General features: G+C 47.1%; 1 protein-coding gene across 5 annotated transcripts in view; it reads right to left on the minus strand.

The window, feature by feature from the left end:
- Window positions 1–1,715: 1,715 nt before the first annotated feature.
- The window catches only part of ARHGAP31 (Rho GTPase activating protein 31), a 91,804-nt gene continuing 79,896 nt past the window's right edge, over window positions 1,716–13,623 (minus strand). For 4 of the 5 annotated variants that reach the window (XM_030533506.1, XM_030533489.1, XM_030533515.1 and 1 more), the window contains 4 exons: window positions 11,120–11,179; window positions 9,765–10,394; window positions 9,023–9,321; window positions 1,716–4,793 (listed from right to left, as the gene is read on the minus strand). In XM_030533506.1, coding sequence (XP_030389366.1) covers window positions 2,277–4,793; window positions 9,023–9,321; window positions 9,765–10,394; window positions 11,120–11,179 — 3,506 coding nt within the window. In that variant the 3' untranslated portion in view covers window positions 1,716–2,276. The remainder of the gene's footprint in view (window positions 4,794–9,022; window positions 9,322–9,764; window positions 10,395–11,119; window positions 11,180–13,623) is intronic. The other variant, XM_030533497.1, reaches the window with a different exon arrangement.

Raw genomic sequence — 13,623 nt, forward strand, 5'->3', positions numbered from 1 at the left:
CCCTCCCATCCAGCCAGGTAGTCCCTACATCCAGCACCCCTCCCCTTCAGCCAAGTGATCCACACACCACACCACCTATCCAGCTAGGTGAACCCTATCCCCACCTCCCCTTGATACAGGTGACTCCCCACCATCCAACACCACTCCCATTCAGCCAGGAGACCCCCATACCCACCAACATCCTGCAATTAATGGGAGCTGCATGCATCACCTCCTTGTACTCTATAATAGAGTACAAGGAAAGAATGGGAAGTGACCTATCTGGGTATTCCTTGTCTTGTCTTCTAGATCTCATAAACTAAAAGAAGTGCGATGGACAATCTCAGGATTAGGCCTGAGGGTATAAGAGCCCACCTGCAAACCCTAAATGAGAGGCCCTACACTTTTCACCGGATGGGGGGAACTGCAGCCTTGTGATCTAGTTAGGGAAAGTGTTTCCATGCTAATAAAACCAGGCAACAGGCACCTCTCCTACACTCAGGAAGACCCTCAGTTGTGGGATGGACCCGTTTCCCATAAATGCTACTCCAATGAGTGGAGGGCATGCTGCAAATGGACATGGGGCAGATGTGCACCCAAAAATGGGCTGGCTAATGTGAATGTGCTACACTATTACAACTTGCCCTGGTTCAGCTGCAGTGGTGCAAGTTGCAATGGTGCAGTTCTCTACTGTACACACGGTTCTACCAACTGCACCATGACCCGACAGCATAGCTCAGACCTCTTCTCTAGTCTAGTGGCAACAGGTCTGAAACCGATTCCCAGTTCCAAGCCCCATGAATTCTGGGAAAGTTTGTCTCCAGAGCTGAATTTGGTGCCTTGGGCCCAGCTCTACAATCAGCTGACATGGACCATTTAATCTAAATCCTCCCAACTCTGCAGAACTTGATTTCCTGATCCAAACTTTGTGGCACTGGTCCATCTCTAGTTGCTCTCTGGAGCAAATAATTAAGCAATCAATTTGCAAACACCTACAAGATAATAAGGTGATAAGCAACAGTCAGCATGGATTTGTCAAGAAGAAATCATGTCGAACCAATCTGATAGCTTTCTTTGACAGGGTAACAAGTCTTGTGGATGGGAGGAAGCGGTAGACATGGTATATCTGGACTTCAGTATGGCTTTTGATACTGTCTCACAAGACCTTCTCATAAACAAACTGGGGAAATGCAACCTAGATGGAGCTGCTATAAGGTGGGCGAATAACTGGTTGAAAAACCATTCCCAGAGGGTAGTTATCAGTGGTTCATAGTCAAACTGGAAAGTAAAAATGAGTGAGGTCCCACAGGAATCAGTTCTGGATCTAGTTCTCAATATCTTCATCAATTATTTAGATAATGGCATAGAGATCAAGTTGGGAGGAGCTGCAAGTGCTTTGGAGGATAGGATTAAAATTCAAAATGATCTGGACAAACTAGAGAAATGCTTTGAAGTAAATAAGTTGAAATTCAATAAGGACAAATGCAAAGTACTCCACTTAGGAAGAAACAATCAGTTGCACACACATAAAATGGGAAATGACTGCTTAGGAAGGAGTACTAGGAAAGGGATCTGGGGGTCATTGTGGATCACAAGCTAAACATGATTCAAGAGTGTAACACTTGCAAAAAAAAGTGAACATCGTTCTGGGATGTGTTAACGGGAATGTTGTAAGCAAGACACAAGAAATAATTCTTCCACTCTACTCCGCACTGTTTAGGCCTCAGCTGGAGCATTGTGTCCAGCTCTGGGCACCACATTTCAGAAAAAGATGTGGACAAATTGGAGAAAGTCCAGAGAAGAGCAACAAAACATAACGCAAGCAGTGTGATCTTTACAGGTCAGCTTTACCTTCTCACCTTCAGCTATCACCATTCTACTCTGCAGTTTGCTTATGCTATTCAGAGCAGTACAGTAGGGATGGCTGGACAGATGGTCCTGCATCATCGCCCAGTGGTGCAAGGGAGAAAAATGTACCTGTCTGGTCTTACCTCCTTCACATACATATCCATTGGACCATGTTATGTTTTTTCCAGACAGAGGGTGAGACTGAAGAAAACAAACTTCCTTGGGAATTTTTTTTCCATAGAGCAGATAATGTGGGGTTGCCCAAAAAGGAGAGAGACAAAGAGAATGAGAACATCAGTAGCAAAATGCTCTACAGGAGGATATAAAAGATTTGTGTCCCTTTTGCACAGAATATTTATAATCATAACAACAACAACAATAGCACAATTGGTCTCAAGGTGGGCACTCCCTTCTCATCCACCAGGGAAGAAGGGTGAGGTGAGCTGGCGTTATTCTATCTGCCTCCCGCTTCTCCCATCGAGAATCACTGACCTCCTCTGGGGCTGGTAAAAGCAGCTAGTGGAGGTCTCCAGTCTCTGCCCATTTTTGGGGATGGTCATTTTATTCCGCAGAGTGACCCCCTCAGGCGTTGTTTGCAGGTTCCCAGACAGATCGCCACAAATAGGGTTTGGAGAGTTGCTCTGAGAGGGGCTTCTTATGGGTGATAACAACACCCTGGAGTCTGCTGAAGAAGATGAATGGTCCATTATGGGGAAGGGCGGGCTGAAGAGGATAAGGCTCTGGGGCCTTCCTGGTCTGGATCTGTAGGAAGGCTTGGAAAACCCCGATGGCCTCTCCATTTTTGAGGATTGTGGGTTGTCTCCTGTGGTCTCCCCCTCTGAAGTGCGCTTTCGGCGCAGCACGGGCGCCTCCTGGGTGGAATTACGACTGGAAAGGGAGAGATCTGGCAGAGGGTTGAGGTTGCCATGCCTAGAAGAAGTTGAATCCATTTGAGTTGGGTCACTGTTTTCTTTCTCCTTTTTGGCTTTCTTTTCTACCCGAGGGCTCTTTGGGGGCTCCAGCTGTCCCCAAGCTGCTTGGGGGGCCTGCCTGCTGGCAGAGTGGGCTTCTGTTTCCTTCCTTCCCAGCAATGCAGAGATGTCACGGTCAGCATTCTGAGTCTGTAGTGGCTGTGGGACCTGTGTGTACTGGATCTTGGGTGGTATCACTGGCACAGCTCTGGCCTGGCACATCTTAATCATGAAGGAGGTCCTCACCGCCGACACACTCACAGGGGCAGAGTTACGACGGCCGGTGGCAGCGTGGGCCACTGCCATGTAATCCAGGTCTAGCTCTCGGAGATCGAAGCGAGATCCCCAGGAGTCGCCTTTGCTCCTGGCAGGGCAGGCAGCAGGCAATGACAGGACAGAATCGCTGCTCTTCCCTTCCTTCTGCGTACATAAGAGGTTTCCAGGTGAAGTGGGCACCGCCAGTCTCTCAAACTTGAAGAAATTGGGGGCAGGGAGGAGTGAATCCAAGTTAAGAGATGATGGCCTGGTTCTCACTTTACGGGGTGCGTCTTCGCCTTTGTTGTTACTTAGCTGTGACTCGCTGGTGGAACACAGCCCTTTGGTGATAGCTGCTCCAGTGGGGGCAGCATCCTGAGGCCTGGATGGATCTTCATCTATTTTCTTTACCTGCAAGAAACCATCTTGGGTATTACAGTGTGGAAAAGGCAACTCAGGTGTTAAGTCCTGAGGGTTTTCTTTACTGCCATCCACTACCTTCTCCCCTGGCTCTGAAAGAGAGGCAGGGTGCAGTTCCTCATGCCTGGCTAGCAGCCTCTCTGCTGCAGGCTCTGCCTCACTGCTCAGGGCATCACTTGATCCCTCAGGCTCTAAATAGTCCTCTCGAGGACTCAGACAGCTCTCAGCTCGCTCAACATGGTTCGGCCTGGGTGGTGAGGTTGACAGTGTTTCCAACAGGTCCCTGGTCCCTGATCTAGTGCAGCCATGTGGGAGCTCTTCAGCCGCACTTGTGAGAAGTGGCTGGATAGCCCACACACTCAGCACCATGTCTTTGCTATCCAGAGAAAGACTGCGACTGAACCGTGGCCGAGCAGAAAGGCCCCTCTCCACTCCATAGCTTTGTGACTGGAAATCCTGCATTGCCTTTTCCTGGAGGTTCTTGAGGGTGGGGGAATGGAGCGGGCTGGTGACCCACTGGTGATCCTCCCATGGCTCTACCAGCTCAAAGCCCTGGACATTGTCTGTCCATGCATCCTCCTCTTCATGGTCGAAAGAGTCCTGGGCTCTGTTAGCCATGCCGCCCTCTCTGGGTTTCTGGGCTCCAGTTCTACTTGCCCTCTTTGATGAGATCAGGCCATCTCCTGCAGCCTCTCTATCAGGTTTCTCCCTCTGGGTTAGGACTCCATCCTGGCCTACAGCAATGCCATCCTTTTCGCTATGCAGCAGGCCAGGGTTTCCTTTCTCCTTGGTTTGGTCTGGACACAACCCTTTGGTATCTGAGACATCTTCTTTAAAAGGACCCTCAATGAGCTGCTTCTCATCATAAAGCTTCTGGTCTTGGTGGGGAGCTGGAAGATCACTGCTGACGTTGTCCAGCACTAGATGGTTCTTTGGAGAAGCTGTCCCAGACAGGACAGTATCCAGTTCGGGTATGTTAGGAGAGCAGTCACGCTGTGCTACCATTTCAGGTTTACCACCCTGGAGGCTGCCAGGCTCCTTTGAACTTTCTTTGGAGGAGGCACCAAATAAAGGCAACTGTGATGTGGCCTGTGGGGTTCCGGATGGAGTTTCCTGGTCAGTCAGTGTCACAGCAAGCACAGAAACAGAACAGAAGCTGTCTGTCTGTGGTGAAGCAGAGGACGCAGGCTGGAGTGAGCCTGTCTTGGGGACATCTGTAGGCAAGAATGAGAGCTCCTCTTCAGATTCAATAATTTTGAGTTCCTGTTGAATCTCTGGCCACAGTGGTTCCATCAGGGCATTGGCAGCATCATCTTCAGCCTGAAAAACACCAGAAATGTCATAACTTGACAGCAATCACTCCACATGCCCATCTGCCTTCTGCCCATAATTCTGCCTGTAGCAGTCTGCAGGGAATACTATCAGGCTAGTGCAATGGTTCTCAAACTTTTCTACTGGTGACCCCTTTCACATAGCAAGCTTCTGAGGGATACCCCCCTTATAAATTAAAAACACTTTAAAATATATTTAACACCATTATAAATGCTGGCAGCAAATCAGAGTTTGGGATGGAGGCTGACGGCTCGCGACTCCCCACGTAATTACCTTGCAACCCCCTGAGGGGTCCCAACCCCCAGTTTGAGACCCCCTGGGCTAGTGGGAATGCTGGCGCACACACACATGCCACTAGAAATCTGGCTAAATAAAATAAAATAGTAATAATATCTCACTCTAATGTAGCAGTTTCATCAGTGGATCTCAAAGTGTTTTACAAAGGAGCTCAATATCACAATCCCCAGTTTAGAGATGGGGAAACTGAGGCACGGGGTGGTGAAGTGACTTGCCCATGGTTACTCAGCAGGCCATTGACAGAGCCAGGGATAGAATCCAGATCTCCTGAGCTCCAGTCCAGTGCTTTATTCACTAGGCCACACTGCCTCCCTTGCATATGCCTGTAAACAAATGGGTTTACAGGGGAGATCATCAGAGGTGGAGCTAGGACTCAGGTCTGGTGGCAAGTGCCCAAAGTGAATTAGCTGAGAAACAATAGCTACAATTCCTCAGACTGCCTCTCAACCTGCCCCATGAAATAGACTCACCTATCCCAGCAGGGGACACTACAAACCCCATAAAGAAATGTTGCCAAATGCAAGTTCATGCACACTAGAAGGAATAATTGGAACTACTCATACACATCTCTTCGATTCTTCCTGTCAAAGGTAGGGGCCCGGGCAGAGACAGATGCATCATGGAGGTGAATGCCTGGCTGCGAAGATGGTGTTGCCAGGAGGGCTTTGGCTTCCTCGACCATGGGATGCTATTCGAGGAAGGACTGCTAGGGAGATGGCGTTCACCTTTCACGGAGGGGAAAGACCCTATTTGCACACAGACTGGCTAACCTAGTGAGGAGGGCTTTAAACTAGGTTTGACGGGGACAGGTGAGCAAAGCCCACAGGTAAGTGGGGAACATGAAGACCTGGGAGATGGGTCAGAAGCAAGAGGGAGCGTGGGCTATAATGGCAGAGAGAAAGGAGGGTCAGGGCAAAATTGGGAGGCAAGATCAAACCAGTATCTTAGATGCCTATATACAAATGTGAGAAGTATGGATAATAAGCAGGAAGAACTGGAAGTGCTAATAAATAAATACAACTATGACATTGTTGGCATCACTGAAACTTGGTGGGATAATACACACGACTGGAATGTTGGTGTGGATGGGTATAGTTTGCTCAGGAAGGATAGACAGGGGAAAAAGGGAGGAGGTATTGCCTTATATATTAAAAATGTACACACTTGGACTGAGGCGGAGATGGACATAGGAGACAGAAGTGTTGAGAGTCTCTGGGTTAGGATAAAAGGGGGTGAAAAACAAGGGTGATGTCGTGCTAGGAGTCTACTACAGGCCACCTAATCAGGTGAAAGAGGCTTTCTTTAAACAACTAACAAAATCATCCAAAGCCCAAGATTTGGTGGTGATGGGGGACTTCAACTATCCAGATATATGTTGGGAAACTAACACCGCGGGGCACAGACTATCCAATAAGTTCCTGGACTGCATTGCAGACATCTTTTTATTTCAGAAGGTTGAAAAAGCTACTTGGGAGAAGCTGTTCTAGACTTGATTTTAACAAATAGGGAGGAACTCGTTGAGAATTTGAAAGTAGAAGGAAGCTTGGGTGAATGTGATCATGAAATCATAGAGTTTGCAATTCTAAGGAGGGGTAGAAGGGAGTACAGCAAAATAGAGACAATGGATTTCAGGAAGACGGATTTTGGTAAGCTCAGAGAGCTGATAGGTAAGGTCCCATGGGAATCAAGACTGAGGGGAAAAACAACTGAGGAGAGTTGGCAGTTTTTCAAAGGGACACTATTAAGGGCCCAAAAGCAAGCTATTCCGATGGGTAGGAAAGATAGAAAATGTGGCAAAAGACCACCTTGGCTTAACCACAAGGTCTTGCATGACCTACAAAATAAAAAGGAGTCATATAAAAAATGGAAACGAGGTCAGATTACAAAGGATGAATATAGGCAAATAACACAGGAATGCAGGGGCAAGATTAGAAAGGCAAAGGCACAAAAAGAGCTCAAACTAGCTATGGGAATAAAGGGAAACAAGACGACTTTTATCAATACATTAGAAGCAAGAGGAAGACCAAGGACAGGGTAGGCCCACCACTCAGTGAGGAGGGAGAAACAGTAACAGGAAACTTGGAAATGGCAGAGAAGCTCCATGACTTCTTTGTTTCGGTCTTCACTGAGAAGTCTGAAGGAATGTCAGCATGGATTTGTAAAGAACAAATCGTGTCAAACCAATCTGATAGCTTTCTTTGATAGGATAACGAGCCTTACGGATAAGGGAGAAGCGGTGGATGTGGTATACCTAGACTTTAGTAAGGCATTTGATACAGTCTCGCATGGTATCCTTATCGCTAAACTAGGCAAATACAATTTAGATGGGGCTACTATAAGGTGGGTGCATAACTGGCTGGATAACCGTACTCAGAGAGTAGTTATTAATGGCTCCCAATCCTGCTGGAAAGGTATAGCAAGTGGGGTTCCGCAAGGATCTGTTTTGGGACCGGCTCTGTTCAATATCTTCATCAATCACTTAGATGTTGGCATAGAAAGTACGCTTATTAAGTTTGGAGACGATATCAAACTGGGAGGGATTGCAACTGCTTTGGAGGACAGGGTCAAAATTCAAAATGATCTGGACAAATTGGAGAAATGGACTGAGGTAAACTGGATGAAGTTCAATAAAGACAAATTAAAAGTGCTCCACTTAGGAAGGAACAATCAGTTTCACACATACAGAATGGGAAGAGACTGTCTAGGAGTATGGCAGAAAGAGATCTAGGGGTCACAGTGGACCACAAGCTAAATATGAGTCAACAGTGTGATACAGTTGCAAAAAAAACAAACATGATTCTGGGATGCATTAACAGGTGTGTTGTAAACAAGACACGAGAAGTCATTGTTCCGCTCTACTCTGCGCTGGTTACTTCTCAACTGGAGAATTGTGTCCAGTTCTGGGCACGGCATTTCAAGAAAGATGTGGAGAAATTGGAGAGGGTCCAGAGAAGAGCAACAAGAATGATTAAAGGTCTTGACAATATGACCTATGAAGGAAGGCTGAAAGAATTGGGTTTATTTAGTTTGGAAAAGAGAAGACTGAGAGGGGACATGATAACAGTTTTCAGTTATCTAAAAAGGTGTCATCAGGAGGAGGGAGAAAACTTGTTCACCTTAGCCTCTAATGACAGAACAAGAAGCAATGGGCTTAAACTGCAGCAAGGGAGATTTAGGTTGGACATTAGGAAAAAGTTCCTAACTGTCAGGGTAGGTAAACACTGGAATAGATTGCCTAGGGAGGTTGTGGAATCTCCATCTCTGGAGATATTTAAGAGTAGGTTAGATAAATGTCTATCAGGGATGGTCTAGACAGTATTTGGTCCTGCCATGAGGGCAGGGGACTGGACTCAATGACCTCTCAAGGTCCCTTCCAGTCCTAGAGTCTATGAATCTATGAATCTATGAATTCCTGGGCTCCACTCATCTGTAATTACTCAGAGGGGTGACTGAGTGACTCAAATCAAAACTCCGCTCAGAGTGCAGCAGTGACCCTACAAAATGTTCAGATGATCAGGAATGGAATAAAAAAATCAGACTGAGAAAATCACAGTCCTGATAAAGGATGTGGCAGAAATAAGGGTAGAAGGGTCAGAGTTGGAGGGTCAAAGCGATGAGACATATGGAGAGGCTTCCAGAGACAGTACCAAGAGCAGGGTATAGTTAACAGAAGAGAAGAGTGAGAGAGGACATGACAGCTGTATACTGAATAGCGAAGGTCAACTAACACCTGGCCAAGCCTAACCCTGCTTAGCCTATATTCCATGTCAGGATCACAGCTTGAGGTTGCTCGGATGCAGACACACATGCAACAGTTCCCCAGTCCCCCGCAGCAGTCCCCAGCAAGATGGGGATACTTCCACCCCCCTCGGGTCCTTTGAGACAATGGATATTCCTTCTTTTCAAGGCTCCCTCCTTACCAGCTCTCTCGGGAACGAGGCCTCCTCTGCTTTAACCCTTGGTATCTCCTGCTGCTGGCTGCCTCTCTCAGAGGGGTTTTCCTGTGTCACAAGCTGGCCTTGTTCGATCTCACCTGCCGAGTGCAGGCCTCCTAGGCCCTCTGGTGCTGGTGTCTGTTTCAAGCCAGGGCTCTGCTCTGGGGCTTGCCTGCCACTGGTGCTGCTGCCACTGCCTAACAGCTCCCAGTTTTCTGTTGTTGGCTTTGAGGTTTCTGAGGACTCAGGCTTCTTGGCTGCCATCAGTTCCTCAGTGGTAAAACCTATATTAGAAACACGAATCACTCACAACACAGGGCCTGCAGCTGGCCCACAGCATTGAGATAAAGGACCTGTGTAGGTTCAACTCATCCTGATAAAACACAAAATCCTTCACTACACTGCTTGGCGTCTCCACCGTCACGGACAGGGCACTGCTGTCAGGAAGTTCACATGGTTTAAGTCCCCCATTCCCATGCCCCTGTGGAACAACCTTACTTCTCAACATCAATCCAGTGATTGTCCTCTCAATGCCCGCCCGCCCTCCCTCCCAAGGCTCCACTGGGGACCCCTGAGCTTCTCCCTGCCCCTGGTGTGCTCCTGGGAGCCCCTAATCTCTCCACTGCCTTGCACTGGATGGACTGGCCTTATTGGACCTGGGTCCCTAACAGGGGAAATTCCTCAGCCCTGCTTTAGCCCTGTATTCCTGGGGCTGTGCATTGCTCACCTCTACTAGTTTTACCTGGTGCAGCCTCAGCCCTGGGCTGCTTCTCCTCCCTGTCTGTGGCCTGCTCAGTCCTGGGCTGGCCACCCACTTCCGGCGCTGTGGGAGCAGCACCGCCCAGCCCCAGAGCGGATGATTCCTCCAGGCTGGAGAGGCCAGGCTTGTCCTTGACAGGCACACGGCATGGGGTGCTGTTGGTGCTGATGACTGCGGACACCCGAAGGGGCACGGAAACGGCGAAGGGCTCCGAGATATTCAGGACTTTCCGCTGGTGCCGGGGAGAAGCTTCCAGAGGAAAGAGGCTGCTGGGGAAGCCTGATTTGGAGGCTGTGTCGGAGGTGTAGAACATGCGACACGTCTTTGGGGAGGTCTGCTCACTTTCAGTGTCCTCCATGGCCCGGAACACCTTCAACTGCTCAGGGGGTGGCCTCGCCTGGGGGGCCCTAGTGCCAGCTTTATCCCTGCTGAGCTCTGAGCCTCCCTCGGCCCCTGCTGGGGACCCCTCACGGTCCCACTCACTCTCCTTGCTGAGGTCACCCGAGCTGCTTGTGCCTCCTGTCCGCGTTTTCATCACTGGGATGAAAAACCCTCCAGCAGCGACTGTGCGTTTGAACCGGCTTTTCTCATCCTCCCCTGAGGAGAGGAGACAAATGGAGAATTGGCAAAGAGAGCAGTGACAGCGGGAAGCCTTCCTCCATACCCAGGAGACAGGGCGGGCCCTGTTGGACAGCCCCAGCCCTTCAGAGTCTCTGATACAGGGGCAGGGAACAGGACCTACATCCCTCAGGATCCTCCCCAAGGGACTCTACCCAGAGATAGCAGCTCTCACAGGTAGCTGGAGCTAGACAGGATCCTCTCCACTGGAAACTGTGCAGGATCCTTACTGGCTCTGTGTATCGCTGTGTGCCCTTGCCAATCAGCCATGCCTGGGCCTTGCTGGCTTGTTGCAGGCACCAGGCAATGCCTCATCCTCTTCCCAGGCAGCCTTCCCACAAAGAGGGACCTCGTGCCCATTGGAATAATGCAGAGCTGAATGAAGCCCATTGTACTGGTAACAGATATCCGCACAAACACACATATATACATGCCCAGATGCATATGCCAACATACAAGCACACAGACAGAGGGAGAGCAGTGCATATACACAGGTATGGTAATGCATGGACATGTGTAAACATCTGGTGGGAGTACATGAGAACATGCAACACAGAGAGAAAAGTAAACACAGACATAGGTGTGTGAGCATGCACAGAAACAAAAACACCTGCCCACACATATGCACACACTCGTTAGAACTAAGAGCTCACAGCCCCATCCCACAGGTTGGCAGCCCTAGGTACAGGCTGTCAGGGTCTCACCTTCTACAGGCAGGGAGCACAGAGAGTCCATGCTTTTAGCTGGTCGAATAGTTGCTTTTTCTGTGAAAAAATAAGTTTAGAAACCTATGTCAGATCCTGTGACCTGTCAGTTTACAACCAGCTGGAGAGCACAACATAATTAAAGCCAATGCAATGATCGGAGGGTAGGTTAATGCAGTGAAAAGGCATTTAGTGTCCATTATTAACAAGAAACAGCCTGATCTCCCTCAGAACACTGTTTAGCATAGATCTGGGCCCAGAAAGAACCCCAGTCTCCAACACCCCTACATTTTGGGAGAGACCAGGCCTGGAAATGAGCACTGTAGCTCAGGTCCATGACTGGTTTGGGATGGTAGCATGATGAGAGGATTCCTTATCAGAGATGTAGGATGGTTGTGTGGTTAAAAAGGAGGCTATCACAGGCTTCCTGTGTGACCTCGCACTGCATATGCAAATCACATGGGTGGGTGTGATTGCAGGTGCGCAAGTACACTATCAGAGATGGGCTGGAGACACAAAGCTTGGATCAGGATCTCAACTCTCCCAGAATTAAAGGGGATTTGGCTCCAGGATTTTCATCCAACCTCGCCTCTAATTATTATACAGTACCAACCATACAAGTGATAATGCAATGTTGCCAACTCTAATGAGTTTATTGATATTTTTGTGGTATTAAGGTTTTTCTCGTAAAGTCTCAGCTCCTGGATTCATGAGATTATGTGACTCAATCCCATCTTTTTTAAAAAAAAGAAGAAGAAAAAGTAAGTTTCCAGCCCTCATGATTGCAGAGAAAAACTTGAACACATGAACCCTAAAGTCTCCAACACCAGAGAGCTAATTAAAAAAACCCCAAATGTACTTTTTTAGAGCTGTCAAGCGATTAAAAAAAATTAATCACGATTAATCACACAATAAAAAAATTAATTGTGATTAATTGTGCTGTTAATAATAGAATACCATTTATTTAAATAGTTTTGGATGTTTTCTACATTTTCAAATATATTGATTTCAGTTACAATACAGAATATAAAGTTTACAGTGCTCAATTTATATTTATTTTTTATTACAAATATATGCACTGTAAAAAACAAAAGAAATAGTATCTCTCAGTTCACATAACACAAGTACTGTAGCACATCATCAGCATGAAAGCATGTCTTCTGGAATGGTGGCCAAAGCTTGAAAGGGAATACAAACGTTTAGCATATCTGGCATGTAAATACCTTGCAACACCGGCTACAAAAGTGCCGTGTGAACACCTGTTCTCACTTTCAGGTGATGTAAATAAGAAGCAGGCAGCAATATCTCCCGTAAATGTAAACAAACTTGTTTGTCTTAGCAATTGGCTGAACAAGAAGTAGGACTGAGTGGACCTGTAGGCTCTAAACTTTTACATTGTTTTGTTTTTGAATGCAGTTACGGTAAGAAAAAAAAATCTACATTTGTAAGTTACACTTTCACAAAAACTGTACTACAGAACTTGTATGAAATGATTTGAAAAATACTATTTCTTTTGTTTATCATTTTTACAGTGCAAATATTTGTAATAAAAACAATAATATAAAGTGAGCACTGTTGTAATAGAAATCAATATATTTGAAAATGTAAAAAAAATCCAAATATATGTAATAAATTTCAGTTGGTATTCTATTGCTTAACAGTGTGATTAATCACAATTTTTTTGAGTTGAGTGAGTTAACTGCGATTAATTGACAGCCTTATTTTTTTTAAATCTCCTTATTTTTAAATCAAACTCATCGTTGGGGGTGGGCTGACTCATGATTTTTGAACCCAGAGGCTTGGCAATGCTCCTAGGAAGCAAAGCAATTGTTAGATTTCAATGCAGGAGAATCTAGAGTTTGGGATGCTGGCCATTAGGAAAAACATCTTTTTGCCTGTAAATTCTGCAGATGTGATCTTATTTATCCAAACACCAAGAGACAATAAACATGGGAACACATGATGCCAGTTTATATGACGACACTTTGGTTCTTTAATGCCCTGGAGGCATAGACCAGTTTCTGACTCAGTACCACATAGAGAGCGTTAACCTGGCCATGCACCATTTCCTATGAGGCATAATACTTCCAGGAGCGCAGCTTCCCTTAAACCCACTCTGGGTTAGCCAAACTATCAAATTCAAATACAACATGTAAGGCCCAAATCCTCTATGGTATTTAGGCTCCTAAGCCTAAAAAGCTTTGCAGAACTGGGGCTTAGTGCTTCCTAAACCCAGGGTAGGGTGCTGGGCAATGAAGCATATTCAACCCAACACCACAATGGATGTTCTGACTGCCTCTCATTGCCCACGTCCAGACTAACCCGCGGCATCGGCGGGTTAAAATCGATTGCTTGGGGATCGATATATTGCGTCTAGTCTGGACGCGATGTATCGATCCCCGAGCGCGCTTACATCGATTCCGGAACTCCATCAACCCGAACGGAGTTCTGGAATCGACACGGAGAGCAGTAGACATCGATGCCGCGCCGTCCAGACGGGTGAG

This window comes from Gopherus evgoodei, chromosome 1 (assembly GCF_007399415.2).
Source record: "Gopherus evgoodei ecotype Sinaloan lineage chromosome 1, rGopEvg1_v1.p, whole genome shotgun sequence".
NCBI lineage: Eukaryota > Metazoa > Chordata > Testudines > Testudinidae > Gopherus > Gopherus evgoodei.